The sequence below is a fragment of the Corvus cornix genome, chromosome 2, assembly GCF_000738735.6.
Source record: "Corvus cornix cornix isolate S_Up_H32 chromosome 2, ASM73873v5, whole genome shotgun sequence".
Taxonomy (NCBI): Eukaryota; Metazoa; Chordata; class Aves; order Passeriformes; family Corvidae; genus Corvus; species Corvus cornix.
In genome coordinates, this window is record NC_046333.1 from 145,306,563 (window position 1) to 145,319,997 (window position 13,435).

General features: G+C 37.8%; 1 protein-coding gene across 5 annotated transcripts in view; it reads right to left on the reverse strand.

The window, feature by feature from the left end:
• The window catches only part of ASAP1 (ArfGAP with SH3 domain, ankyrin repeat and PH domain 1), a 146,178-nt gene that overhangs the window by 19,222 nt on the left and 113,521 nt on the right, over nucleotides 1-13,435 (reverse strand). For all 5 annotated transcript variants that reach the window (XM_019289159.3, XM_019289157.3, XM_019289158.3 and 2 more), the window contains 4 exons: nucleotides 13,258-13,373; nucleotides 11,068-11,135; nucleotides 8,486-8,593; nucleotides 6,900-7,128 (listed from right to left, as the gene is read on the reverse strand). In XM_019289159.3, the coding sequence (XP_019144704.1) occupies nucleotides 6,900-7,128; nucleotides 8,486-8,593; nucleotides 11,068-11,135; nucleotides 13,258-13,373 (521 nt within the window). The remainder of the gene's footprint in view (nucleotides 1-6,899; nucleotides 7,129-8,485; nucleotides 8,594-11,067; nucleotides 11,136-13,257; nucleotides 13,374-13,435) is intronic.

A 13,435-nucleotide genomic window follows, 5' to 3' on the forward strand; every position in this document is an offset into this window, starting at 1 on the left:
AGCTTTCAGAAGTTCAGATGGCATACAAAAGTCACAAGGAAAAGGTGTTTAGGATATTACAAATCTTAGTTTCAGACTCCTAGCATTTGTTTCTGTATTGAAGTCACAGAAGGAATAAATACGAATACAAAAATCATACACTAATGATTACATGGCTGAAATACAAAATAACCTATTTTCAAATAAACACAAAATAAAGGAAAACTTCAAAACATCTTTTCAGAAAGAGGCATAAAGTGACATCATGCTTTGAATGAAGAAAACATGGGGAAAGTTCTTGAATCTAAATCAGTTTTTGGAACCAACTGGTGAAATAACACAAGACCTGATGATGTCTGTACAAATATTATAAAATACACTGTATAATGGAATCACTTAGGTTGGGAAAGACCTTTTAGATCCTCAAGTCGGACACTGCCAAGTCCACCATTAAACCACATCTCTGCTTCTGTGCCTTTGGGATTTCCTTCTTGAGGAATGCTCTGGAGTCCTTTTACACTGTCTCCCAGGGGACTCTTGTCAACCAGGCTCCTAAATAGGCCACAGTCTGTTCTCTGGAGGTCCAAGGTGGCAGTTCTGCAGATTCCCCTCCTTACTTCTCCAAGAATTTGTGATCCCTGTGCCCCAGATGGCCTCCATCACTCACAAGTCCTTCTCTCTTCACAAACAGCAGGTCCAGCAGGTGCCTTCCCTTGCTGGCTCCCTCACCAGCTGAGTTGGAAACTTCTCTTCCACACACTCCAGACACATCCTAGACATTCCTGCCCCATGAGAACAAGGGCCAGCAATTGTGGGACTTCTCCCAGCTGCCTCTCCATCCTGGGTGGGTGGTCTCTAACAGATTCCCAGTAGGACATCTGCCTGTTGGCCTTTCTCCGATTCATACCTGTGAACATTCGACCCTACTGCCACCATCATTCAGCTCAGGCACTCAAAACAGTCCCTAACATACAGGGCTACCCCACTGCCTCTTCCTCCTTGCCTGTCCTTTCTGAAGAGTTTATAGCACTCCAGTTATGTCAGTCATCCCACCTTGTTTCCATGATGGCAGCTAGGCCATGGTTTTCCTGCTGCACAATGGCTTCCAGCTCCTCCTGTTCTTTGTCTGGGCTGTGTGCAGTGGTGTAGATGCACCTCAGTTGGGATACTGATCCCGACACCTTTTTTGGGGGAGAAGCCCTAATTTCTACATGACCATTTGGAGGCATTTCCATGCCTTATGTCTTTGCTGTGATAGGGCTCTCCATCCCCCAGCTGCACTGAGAGAGCATCCCAAAGGGCCTCACTGGCCCACACCTCAAACACTGGTGTGCTGCCCCCAGGGTTATTTTGAGTGAACCTGGTTTTGTCATCCCTTTCCCTTTTCAAATCTAGTTTAAAGCTCTTTCAACGTGCACTGATAACTCAGTGGCAGATATCATTGCTCCCTGCTCAGGCTGGCAGTTACAGCTCCTTCCTGCAGGCTATTCCATGCAAATTCCCATCCAAACTGCCACACTGGCACTGTTCATGGTGCTCTCCAAGAGTTGCTTTACACACGTCTGGGCTCAGCCCTGTTGCCCCCAGCCCTTCCCAGGTCCTCTCAGCTGCTGTGCCATGAGCTGCTGTGGCTCCTGCAGCTTTCTCACTTCCCTGAGGCTCCCCTGGTTAAGTAAACCCTCCCCTGCACCAGAGCTGCTCACCTCAGCAACTGCATGTGTCTGTGTATATGCACACGTATATCCACATAAATGTGTGTGTAAAACCAACATCTCAAAACAATTCCTGTGTGATACTCTTAATTATACGAGGCTAGGCTAGATATCTTTAAGCAATAATCAGAGCAGTTACTAGATCAAAGGTATTTTGTGATTTTAACCAGGCAGCAATTGAACCAGTCATTTCCTCTCCAACAGAGGTCTTAATCATCATTAATTTCTCACATAGTTGAGAAGTTCACATTTCATAAAGGATATTTTCCTATCACAAGCAAAACCACCAAAAACCAAAAAGGAAACCCAAAAAAACTTGACCTAGAAGTCTTTCCTTTTGCTTCTGTTGGGCTCTCTTTTCCTCAGTTACTGGGAAGCACATGCTTACAGTACTAACTGTTGTCATCTTTTATCACTTTTTTGTATTACCAAGATCAGGCTTTCATGTGTAAATAGATCAAAAAATCGCAAAATTGTTGTACTAAGATAAATAACTGGATAAGGTGTACAATTAGTAGTGCATTGTCCTTCAGGGTTTGTGCGGTTAGAGTAGTAACAATTCATCTGTGTACTTGTGAAACCATGCAAAGGTGTTGCCACCCAATCAAGAAATGGTGGGTTTAGAGTGTAAAAACCTCATGTGTGATTTTTTTTTTTTTACCACTTAGGGAGACATAGGGGGAAAAACCAGAATTCCATCTAATGGTAGAATGGACACTGCAAAGGAAAGTAACTTATAGTAAAAATTAACAAGTGTTGCTATCTTTATTTTTAAATTTCTCATGAGTGACTTTTTACATAGATATTACTAAAAGACTTTTCAGTTTGTCTTACTTTAGATTATACACTTTCAGTACTGAAAATAAGAGCATAATTAAAGACAAAATGATCATGATCACTCTGAGTAAGAAAGCTAAGAATATACATTGATTCAACATTAGCATTTGAAGTACATTATATAATTAATGCTAAAAAAAAGGTTCCGTTTAAAAAGAAAAAGATAAAAGTTATATTAAAGAATGCTGTATTTTGGTTTGATTCGGAAATAGAAGAGCTCATGAAACCAACAGTCATCAACTAGTCTTCCCTCCCTATTATGGTAGTAGAAAATACAAAGTCTTAGTGGGATAAATTACATTATTTAATCAAAATGTGCAAGACATTTATAGGAATATTAAAAAAAGTCTCCAAGTACATGCAAGAGAAGTATAGAATCCTGAAAGCATTCAGAAGAAACAGGATGACCTCAAAGGCTGAGGTAATGGAAATGAGAATAAATACATTTGTGCTATAAATCAGGGACTTCAGCTGCAAATGGTAGCAGAGACTGTGTAATGCCTGCTATGCTACAGTATGATACAATCAGGAAAAAAAAATAAGTAGGACCAAAGTATTCTTTGATGTGGTATTTCCAGTAGAAAGAGAAAATTTTACTGCTGTCCTGACACTTCCAGCCAGTTGTATTTCAGAAATCTGATTTAAACAGCAAAGGTACAGAGAAGAGTTAGTGTGATGAAAGGATAACTTGAACCCCAGGAGAATGAAAATACTCTTCAATCAGATAAGGTAAAATATGCTTGGTTTGTTTAGTGTAACAACCCAGACATGGAGACCTGTAGGATTTCCATCCAGGCAGTGCCTTGACATGGCCACCAGCCACAGAAAAACCACCAAAGCTGAAGGGCAGTGTTGGTACATGCACAAACTAACTTAGTGAACTCAGGAAGATTCCTAATCCTGTATGCAATGCAGTCTGACAACTTCTAGAAGTTACTAGTAAATTCAAATAAACTAATTTGGTTAGAAATTGAGTCTGATCTAGTGAAGGAGCAGATGATGTGACAGATGATGTGACTGCAGCAGCAGTGGACTGGAACCACAAAGCAAGTGCCTTTGGGTCTATGTACCTCATGTTAGAGCTGAGACAGTGTAAAATATTCAAACTTGTAGGTATTGAAGATCCAAGCTTAACTTCATGATACAGAATTTATCCCTGACCTTCATGTTTATCTGGGATAAACAGGCAGAACCAGCAAAAATCAATTAGCTTTCAGCCAAAGTGAAGAAAACCTGACTTAGGTTGCCTAACACTCCTCTAAAACTAGTTAGCAACATTACCTACACACTGGATTTTCAATGAAGGTTGTGCAAAATTTTATTTAGCTACTGTGGCAAGTCATGCAACTACTTAAATATTGATTCTTTTTTTTTGAAAGCTTTTTGTAAAACAATAGGCAGAAGACCTGCTAGATGTCTGGAGCCATAATGCTGGAAAGAGCAAAAACAAAGATGATTTTCAGAATGTTACAAGCTAAAGATTTGACAGACAGCACAAGTAAGTTGAACCTGAATAAGCTTAGATAAACGATTGAAAAAGGCACAGAGTGGTTGGCTCAGGCAGCCACTGCACTCATCCTGTACTTTTCATTCTGTTAGGATTAACTAAATCTGCAGCAGAGATAGCAGCAAGTAAGATGTATCCACAAATGAGACACTGTGGAGTAAAATACATGCAGGTTCCAGCATTTTTAGGAATATTTTGAAAAGTTATCAAACTGGAAAATCTGGACATGAGTTATAATGATGAATGGAGAAACTTAAACATCCCCATATCACCTCCTCCAACTATTGTACCTTTAAAATTATTTTTAGCCAGCATGTCCACTGAAAGCCATGAGCAAGAGCGATGTGCCTTAAATTGATTTAAACTTACCTCCTCTCCCCAGCACAAGTTCAGTGGATGGCTTCCTGTGGCCCCTCAGGAATACCACAGAACTTTGCTACTCAGGAACTTCTCTGGGCAATGAAACCAGCTTACAGAGTGCTGCAGGGAGGGGGTTTTGTTAAAAATAAAACATGCTTTGGAAAGACAGTTTCATCTGCATGTCCCAAAGGATGAAAACCCATGAAACTTAAAAATCCTCTGCCTCCTGCTAAAATGCAGGTCCACCTGCTATCCATTCCCTGCAGACTCCATGTCCTAGCAGGGGCCCACAGTATCTGCCAGGGCCTCACAGCAGCACAGGGACAAAGATCAGATTATGTTCCGGGACAGAAGGAAATCTTAAATTTAAATACGGATTCAATGCTTTTGTTTACTCTTGCTGTTCAGGGAGTTTAGTGAAAAAAGTAACACTATGTTTTCATATAATCTTAAACACAAATAAGACATTAAAATAAACTTTTTAAACAAAAACACACCATCTGATAAGTAAGCTTGTGTCTTAAACTTCAATTTAAGGGATATATTCTATTACTACTCATGCCAAAAGAGGCAATAAAGTCTACAGGTTTATGTTTTCCAACAAAAAAAATTAACTCTGATTGTTTCAAAATTCAGATGTGTCAACAGTGTCTTATGGAAGTGGGGAGTCTCTGATTCATCTTCTTTTAAACAATCTGAGAGCTGGAAGGGGAGAAATAACAAGGAGCAGCACAGTTTAAAATGAACCATAAGTGCATCTGAAATGATGCACCTACAGCAATCTTTCCACACTGATAAATTGTTCTATGCATTTGTCACTTTTCCCCCCAACTTTAAAGTCTTGAATTATTTCTGTAACACAGGCATGTATACAATGGAGATTTCTGATTTCACAATACTGTTGAATGGATATCAATCAAAACTCCAGCATCATTCACTGACTGTAGAATTTCAGCATGTTTGAAGCAGAGAAGCATAGTGACTTTAATGTAACAGCAATTTCATCCAACCTCTCTCTGACTTACTCTGTGAATCTGGCATTTTCCACTCTGATGAAGCAGTTAATGTTACACTAGAATGCAATTTTGTGATAATATTATTTCACTGTAATATAAATAAAGATTTCTTTGCATAATCTCTGACATGAAAACACATAAAAACTCAGTGCCTCAATTCTTTCCGATTAACTTTGGTGTTGTGTTGATTCCTTGGTCTTGGAACAACAAAGAAATTCCAGGAACACCTAGGAAAATGCCTAACATTTCAGAAACCAATATACATACTTAGAATGAAACATGAACATAAATATTCCACTTCCTGGAGAAAAAGACAGTTTTCTAGGTAAGTCTGTACGAGATCTCCACTATATAATGACAAAGAAATAAAGTTCACTAAAATCTATTGAAAGATGACAATATACTAAGCAGTGTGAACAGATAGACATCAGATACAACCTCATTAACCTTCTTCAGGAAATGGGATGTATGATTAATTTCCAAGTCTTGCAACTTTATGACAAAAAAAGAAGTTATCCTAGGTCATGAAGGAACATCTAAGCCAGTACATTGTGTTTGCAATGAACAACCCATAGCAGACTGAGACAGAGCATGTAAAGGGGATGGGAGAGTGAAAGGAAAAAGTAGAATCTTACAATACCAACGAGCAGAGCGACACAGTAAAATTACAAGGAATACAACTGAGTCCCCAGTGAAACACAGATTAAAAAATCTCATGTGAAAAATGCAAACCCTGGCAAAATTGCTTTGCCTTGTAAAGGCAAACAAACCTGATTAAAAGAGAGAGCCAAGGAATCCATATGAAAGTTGCCAGTACATGACAAAGACTGATGGAACTGTAGTGCTTAAGCACAGCATCTGAACCATGTAAAAGCAAACACTTGATGCCAACACTGTTCCGTCCCTTTTACTCACTCTTGTTGGTGAGAGCATCTCTGCATTTTTCCTAAACAAAGTCAATTACTAATTGAGAAATTAAGTTATAGTAGTGCTAACAAAAGGGAGCATCAGCATAATTGCTGAAGTGTTAAACTATACTGTAACCTTCATCCTAACTAAAGATTCCTCTAACAAGTCTACTGTAAAAACACAATTTATCAATTTCTAAATTAAATATGTAACAAGGAATGAAGGGTTTCTTTGTCCTAAAAAGTAGATCCGCACATATTATAATACAGTAGAAAGTTTTTTCCATAAATGTATCCTCTAAACTTGAAGATTAGAGATATCTAGGTCAAACCATCATGATCCACTGCAGCTGTCTCATAAAACGAACCGACTTTCATTTAGCAGAGTATTAGTTTATTCCTCACCCATTCATGTTCAGTGTTATGAATGAGTCGATTACAAGGTGCCCCCCAGGTTTAGAACATGCATTGTACCACACGACTGCATCAATAAGGAGAACATGCTGCATCTTGAAACATTGCAATGGCCCTGGTTAAAGGAAGGGCAACAGTTGCAAGTGTAGTTTGGAGACAGACTTACCTTTGCCAGCATTTCTAGGAGGAAGAGGAGGAGCATCAGATGTTGGAGAGGTGGGTGAGTCTGTGCTTACAGAAGCAAAGATCTGGTTGGTAAAAGCTCCATAGGAGAGTCTTTGCTTGTCTCTGGGAGTGCTAAATGAAGGATGAGTCAGTTTGTCTTGGGGAGAAATGCTTGAAGAGTGACAAAAGCTTTGGGGTCTTGGAGATCTTTCTTTTTTTATAGGACTAGGCTGTGAATAGAAAAACAAAGATATGATACAGCTGTCTAAACACTAATTATAGTTTGTATGTTTGGAAAATAACATACCAGAACATAATTTAGTGAACATGAGCCTAGTTTTTTTCTTTGTTGGACAAATAAGCCCTCATTCCTCCCTTTTTCAGCAATTCAACCTGATAGGTCCTCTCTTCTAAATGAAAATTAAGATTTTAGCATCAACAGATCATCACGAACACAAAATTAGATTTAAGCTTGAAGCGGGAGATACACACTAGTAACATACTAAATAAAATACCAATAAAAGCCTAGAAAATTTTGGAATATAAGAGTAATTTCCCATGCATACTGCACGTTACTCAGACTAGACAATCATCCTCAAGTATCATTACCCCACTGATGCCTAGTAAAAATGAACAAACACTTCTGACAGATCAGATTTATTTGGTCCCTGAACTAGCAATACAATCCGTGATGCAGCTCTTTTTGAACGCATCTAATTGCTCTTTGAAGAAATTTTACACATCAGTTTTTGCCTGCTGTACGTTAATGGGTGCACATGGAGCACGATCTGTTTCCCTGCAGCTCTGGTTCAGGTTATTATCTCCAGCACAGCATCCCTCATCCTCCTGAGGCTCCTCACACAGATGGTTATTTTGTTCTCTACTGTCCTTGAGGACATGCAAATTACTTTGGTTTCTGAATTTTTCAGTCCCAAGTGTCACAGAAAATGAGAAGTTGTCCACATTTCTTTCTGCGGCACTCATAGGAAATAGAAGAGGTGTATTCGCATTTATTGCAGAAATAGAGCACACAGTAATTAACTGACTTGCTAAAGTAGGACACCGAGGCTAATTTTTCACATGCTCTAGGATGGCAATTATTCTATGCCCTCAAGTTTTGCCCTTCCATTACTTCTTTTTTTAAAAAACCAGAATAAATAGCACAGCATGGTTTATGAAAAATAGAGTTATTTATTCAACAACTAGGTTTTTAATTAATTTATAGAAAAAATTAAGTATGTAAGCTTTGGACTTCCTCCAGCTAAAATTTAACAGCCTAAAATTCTAAAGCAGATAAAAGGACAAAGCAGTCCAGATTTGCTGATTTATATTATGCTGTATGTCTTGTCAAAGTCAAACTTCTGAAACAGCCCATAACTAGGTTGACAAAATATATTCAAAAAGCACTTAGGCCATGTTTAACACAGGCCTCAAAATTAGGGTTTTTTTCCCCAAAAATACCTGTAAGAGAAGAAAGGTTAAAGTGGGTTGTCCACTGTAACAGTGGGTCTCTAATTACCATTTATTTCCAGGGAGCAGAGATATTAACAGTTTTTGTGCAAAGCCGTATCAGTAATTCACACTCACCTTATCATCCAAGTCATCGTCACTTTCATCAATTTCATCCTGCCGAAGATTCCATTCATACTCCACATGGACGTGCGGGTTTAGCTTTCCTGCCTTGGCTTGAGAAAGCTGAAAGAAATAAAAATTCTTGTTAAAGTACTTGTTGTTCTTTTGGTGCTAACTAAGTTCTTTTTAGTGGCAAGAAATAAATTGAAATATTTAAAAGTTTAAAACTTTTCCGGATTCAAAAAAGAACAAAGCAATTTCAGGGCAATCACACAAACATCCTCCATTTGTTTGAGGTACAGAAAAACAGTTAAAATGCCAAAAGGAATTATCTTCTCAAAATGGGCAGAAGTTGCCATGTTTGACAAGCATTTGAAAAGATGACATGAAGAGAAGGTACGCGCACAAAAGCAGAATTGATCTGGAGCCCTCCTTTCCAAAAAGGAAAAGTAAACCTATTTATAAATTTTGGTACATACAACTGCTGCCCCTCCAAAATCACCATCCCTGTACTTGAGACAAATGAAAATATATTTACTCTTTATTTAAATATTTTGTCTCTCTCTGTCACTGGATGAGGCCAATATGTCTTAAGCACAAAATTCCTTGACTTTGCCAGCCCAAATAATATATTTCACATTCTTTGAAAAACTACTACCTCAATGATCAGCAAAAAAACTAATAGAGTAGTTCATGGTTATTCTGAGGAGATAAATTTTCCTTTCCAGTGCCTAGGTTTTCCATCATTATTTATTCCTTCACATCCTTTGAAATGTAGTCTACTTGATACTAGTTGATTCAGGAGCGCCTTTACCCATCTTCCTGAAATAAAATTTGGAATAAAGAAAGTATTTCCAATCTATTATGTAAGTATTCATGAACCCACTTGAGCTGAAACTGAATTTAATTAAACAGTTAAGACTCCAGTTATGCAACAGAAATGGGTTTAGTACATCTATCATAATGCAAAACCTAGTTATTTATCTTGTACTTTTTTATTGCCCACGGCAAACAATGCGCTCATTCATGTTTCTTTTTCGCTCTTAACTTTAACTCATTGCTGCTTTTGGAAAAAAAATGCAGAAATTATATTCCTCTTCAAAAATTAAAAAAAAAAAAAAAAGAGAAAAGGCATAAATGCTCTATAAGACTGAAGTGAAATAATCAGTGAGGTATTAATGGAATTTGGATTACTATAACTAAACGATTAACTGCTAGATAAGCTCACTGATAACATCCACTTGACTGTTCTGTAACACAGCCAGTTGGTCCATGTTAATGGCAGATGTCACTTTATTAAAGAGATATTATAAAGTTAAAAGCAATCCATCCCCATTGTGTGCTGCACAGGTAGTTTGTTTTCCAGCTGAAAGACTCAAACCACTGGAAATAGCACTTACTTACACAGCAGACATGGCAGTAACTGAGAAGTAGTCCCACCTTATCAACCATAGCAAAATGCTGACTTGCATGCCCAGAAACACAGAAAATTTCTTCAATTTGTGAAGGACAAGCTCTTTTGATTATTCAATAATTAATTCATGACAAGAACTTTCAGTTGTCACAGGAAAGGTATTAAAATTACCAGCTGCAGAGCAAAAGTCTGATGATCCTCAGATCATCAAAATGAGGAAAAGGAAGAAACAGAATTAAGTGGCAAGTGACACTGTTTTGTACTGTGTCAAACTGTAAAAAAATGTGGTTTACTGTTTTGTAAATTCTCCTGGTTTTGTCTTGACTGTGAAACTGCCACAGTAGTTACACTTTTTAGTCCCTTGATAGTAAGTAAATTCACTTGCTTACTAAATGCATGCTGGTGGCACCTTAGAGGGCCAAGAACAAACAAACTTGTTGGTCTGATGTAGAATCCTTTTTCCTGGCTAAATGCTTCAGAGGAGTACCTGGGAAAATCCTTGACACCTTTATTTCTTGAACACCAATAATCTTTTGAGTGGTGTCTGTTAACATACCTCACACATTCTCAAAATTCCAGGAGGTTTTTGCTTTGATCATATTCAGTAGAGGGACAAAGTCCCACAGAAGCTGGTGTTCTACATCTTTTGATATACCGACTTTCAGACATTACACTTTAGCTTCTTTCTCCTTTGAGGAGGGTAATTCTAAGTTGTTTCAATTCTCCTTATAAAAAGACTTTCACCATCTCTGAACTATCTGTCCCATTAAATAATCTGAAAAATGCCAAAGGTCTTGACAGCTTTAATAGTACAGGGGTTGCTTAGACTCCTGATATAAAAGCCTCTAAGAGGAACTTTTGAGGTGATGAAGCCCAAATCTCCTTGAATGATGTATTTATTGATACATCTGATCCTCCAGTACTTAAGGTCTTCAAATACTCTCATTAAAATAACTAGTACTGCCACTAGAAGAAAGATCTTTTTCTTAAACTGTTACAAAGAAAATTACTGCTGTGTTTTAGGTAAGAAAATAGTCACCTGTGGTAGGGCTTTCAGATCAGCACACAGCCAGCTGGCAGCAATACCACATGTGAGATACAATGGTAGTGATATATTAAGTAGATCACATTTTTAAAGAAGTAAACATTCCCCCCTGCCTTTGCCCCCAGGCTCGGTTCTTACCAGTTCCTCACACTGCACAGCTTTCACTCTTTTTGCTGTGTCCAGAGCCGTCTCTCCAGCTTGGTTTACTACAAAATTAACAATACAGAAAAGAGCGATTCTTTGAGATGTCTTAAGAAGCAATTTATTAAATTTCACTACTTGTGGCACAGTAACTTCTAAAAGTGATCAAAAACATCTTTATTCTATAGTGGCTGCAGCTCTTTACGATTCCACTCCAAGCGCTCAAGCATTTCATGTATCATCAGCTTCCTTCTGAACAGCAGCATCTACTGGGTTCCCAAATCCCTCCAAACCATCCCAGCAGAAAATATAAAGAAAATTAGTAATTTCAATCTCCACTCTACACCTTTGCCCATAAAACTCTTACAGGAATAAGCAGGAGAAACAAGCAGGCAGGGTAAGATATCTCAAAAAAACCCCACCCTAATCTAAGACTTTAAAAAAAAAAAAAAAAAAAGGTGAATGTTGATCCAAACAGATTTTACTTTGATTAATATGTAGAGGCTTGAAGCCGTAATTTGAAGACATTTGAACAAGAATGAATTTAAAACTTTCTAGCTTTGTCTTTATCAAAGCTATAAAATGGTCTACACACCTGATCAGAAAGAAGGCAGTATCTGAGCCCTCTGGAAAGTCTTCTCGCACAGAATATAATGGAACCCTTCCTAGATGCTCAGTAGCAAGTCTCAATAAGCAACACACTTGATGTGGATAAAACCTATGTAAAATGTACTCTCACAGTACATCAGTAAATGCCATGGAGATGGAACAGAGAATGCTCTGCAGCACAACCAGGTTGTAAAGCATTTCTGTGATCAGGAACTGAAAACGATCAAACTGAGATCTATAAGCATAAATGTCTGTGTGAAATATTACATAGAGAAAGCCTGTCAGCAATCCTAGAGAATGCAAAGCAGTCCTCTAGAAAGGCCTATGACTTTGAAAGAATCCAGATCCCCAGAAGAAGGATTTCCCTATGGAAAGATCTATCTGAGATGGTTCAATATGAAAAGGTATGAAAACATAGTACTTAAGTGAAGTGAACACCCAGATACCTTAAGGACTACATAAATTCCAAACTTTCAACTTTTAAGTATACACCTGATGTTTCAAGGTCTAAAGACTATACAGCTCCTATATGAGATCACTCAACAAAACAACAAAAAGAACACCTTTTGTTCCCTCTCTCCCACAGAATAACCTCAAAAAACAAGACACCAAAAAGGTATGAACACTCCTCTGGCATCTACCTATGAGAGAGTTCAGTGGAAGGACCAATAAATTTGCTTAACTTTTTTAGATAGCTTTCCCATTATAACTGCTAAAAAACATCACATTAAATTCTCTCACTTATAATATTGGAACATATTCTAAGGGTTTATAAGAAGGCAAAGGAAACCAGTGACTTCTGCAACTAAACTGTGAACTTCAGTTTATGCAAAAGTTCTTTACCAGGCAGTGGAGGAAAGTGATGGTGATAAAGAAAAAGGGAGCAATAAAATTTCATACCCTCCAGTTTGCATCAGCTGTTAAAAAAACTTCTATACCATTAAATGGCTGAATGTAAAGACATGCTGATCACACTTAACTCTTGGGCCTAACAAGCTGGATTCATGGGATACCTTCCTAACTCATGAAACATGTGGTCAGCTTTCTCAGCTGTCTTTCTGCTTCTCTTTGCCACCTATATGTGTAAGATAGCTGTAACATTTGCTGTACCTATATCAGTTCATTTTTCATAATGGCTTACCAAAAGTTTAGTTGAAAATAGAATCTCTGTTTGCTCACAGTTAGGGTAATTCTTGTTTTCTAGATGGTCTCCCCTCCCTAATCAGTGGCAGTGTTGGCTGGGATGTGCAGGGGGAAACCACAGCACCAGCTGCCATTGATATCAACAGAAGAATTAAGTGCTGTGTACATAAAGCCCACGTATCTAAGAGTGGAATTAAAGATTTGAAGCATTATAACATACGAGTTCTAGATTAAACAATAAACCTAAATTCCAGGCAGTTTAAACTGTCTTAACTGAATGTTTCCTTTAGGCTTTTTGTTGACAAGTTCTTCATCTTTCTAACACAGTTTTATATTACAAGTTTACTTACCACAGAGAAATAAAAAAAAGTGGCAAAAATAATGGAAAAAAATTTTAGGAAATCTATATTTCCTGGTTTTAGATAATGAACTTACCTACATCAATAGTTGGCTTCCCCCTCAAAAGCAATTTCAAACACTCAGGCTTATTATATATACTGCAGTAGTGTAGAACTGTATTACCCAATGCTGTTTGTTTGTCCAGGTTTCCACTAAAAAAAAGAACAAATAATCAAAAAAAGTGTAGTAGCTGTGCTATTCATTCCAGATCCAG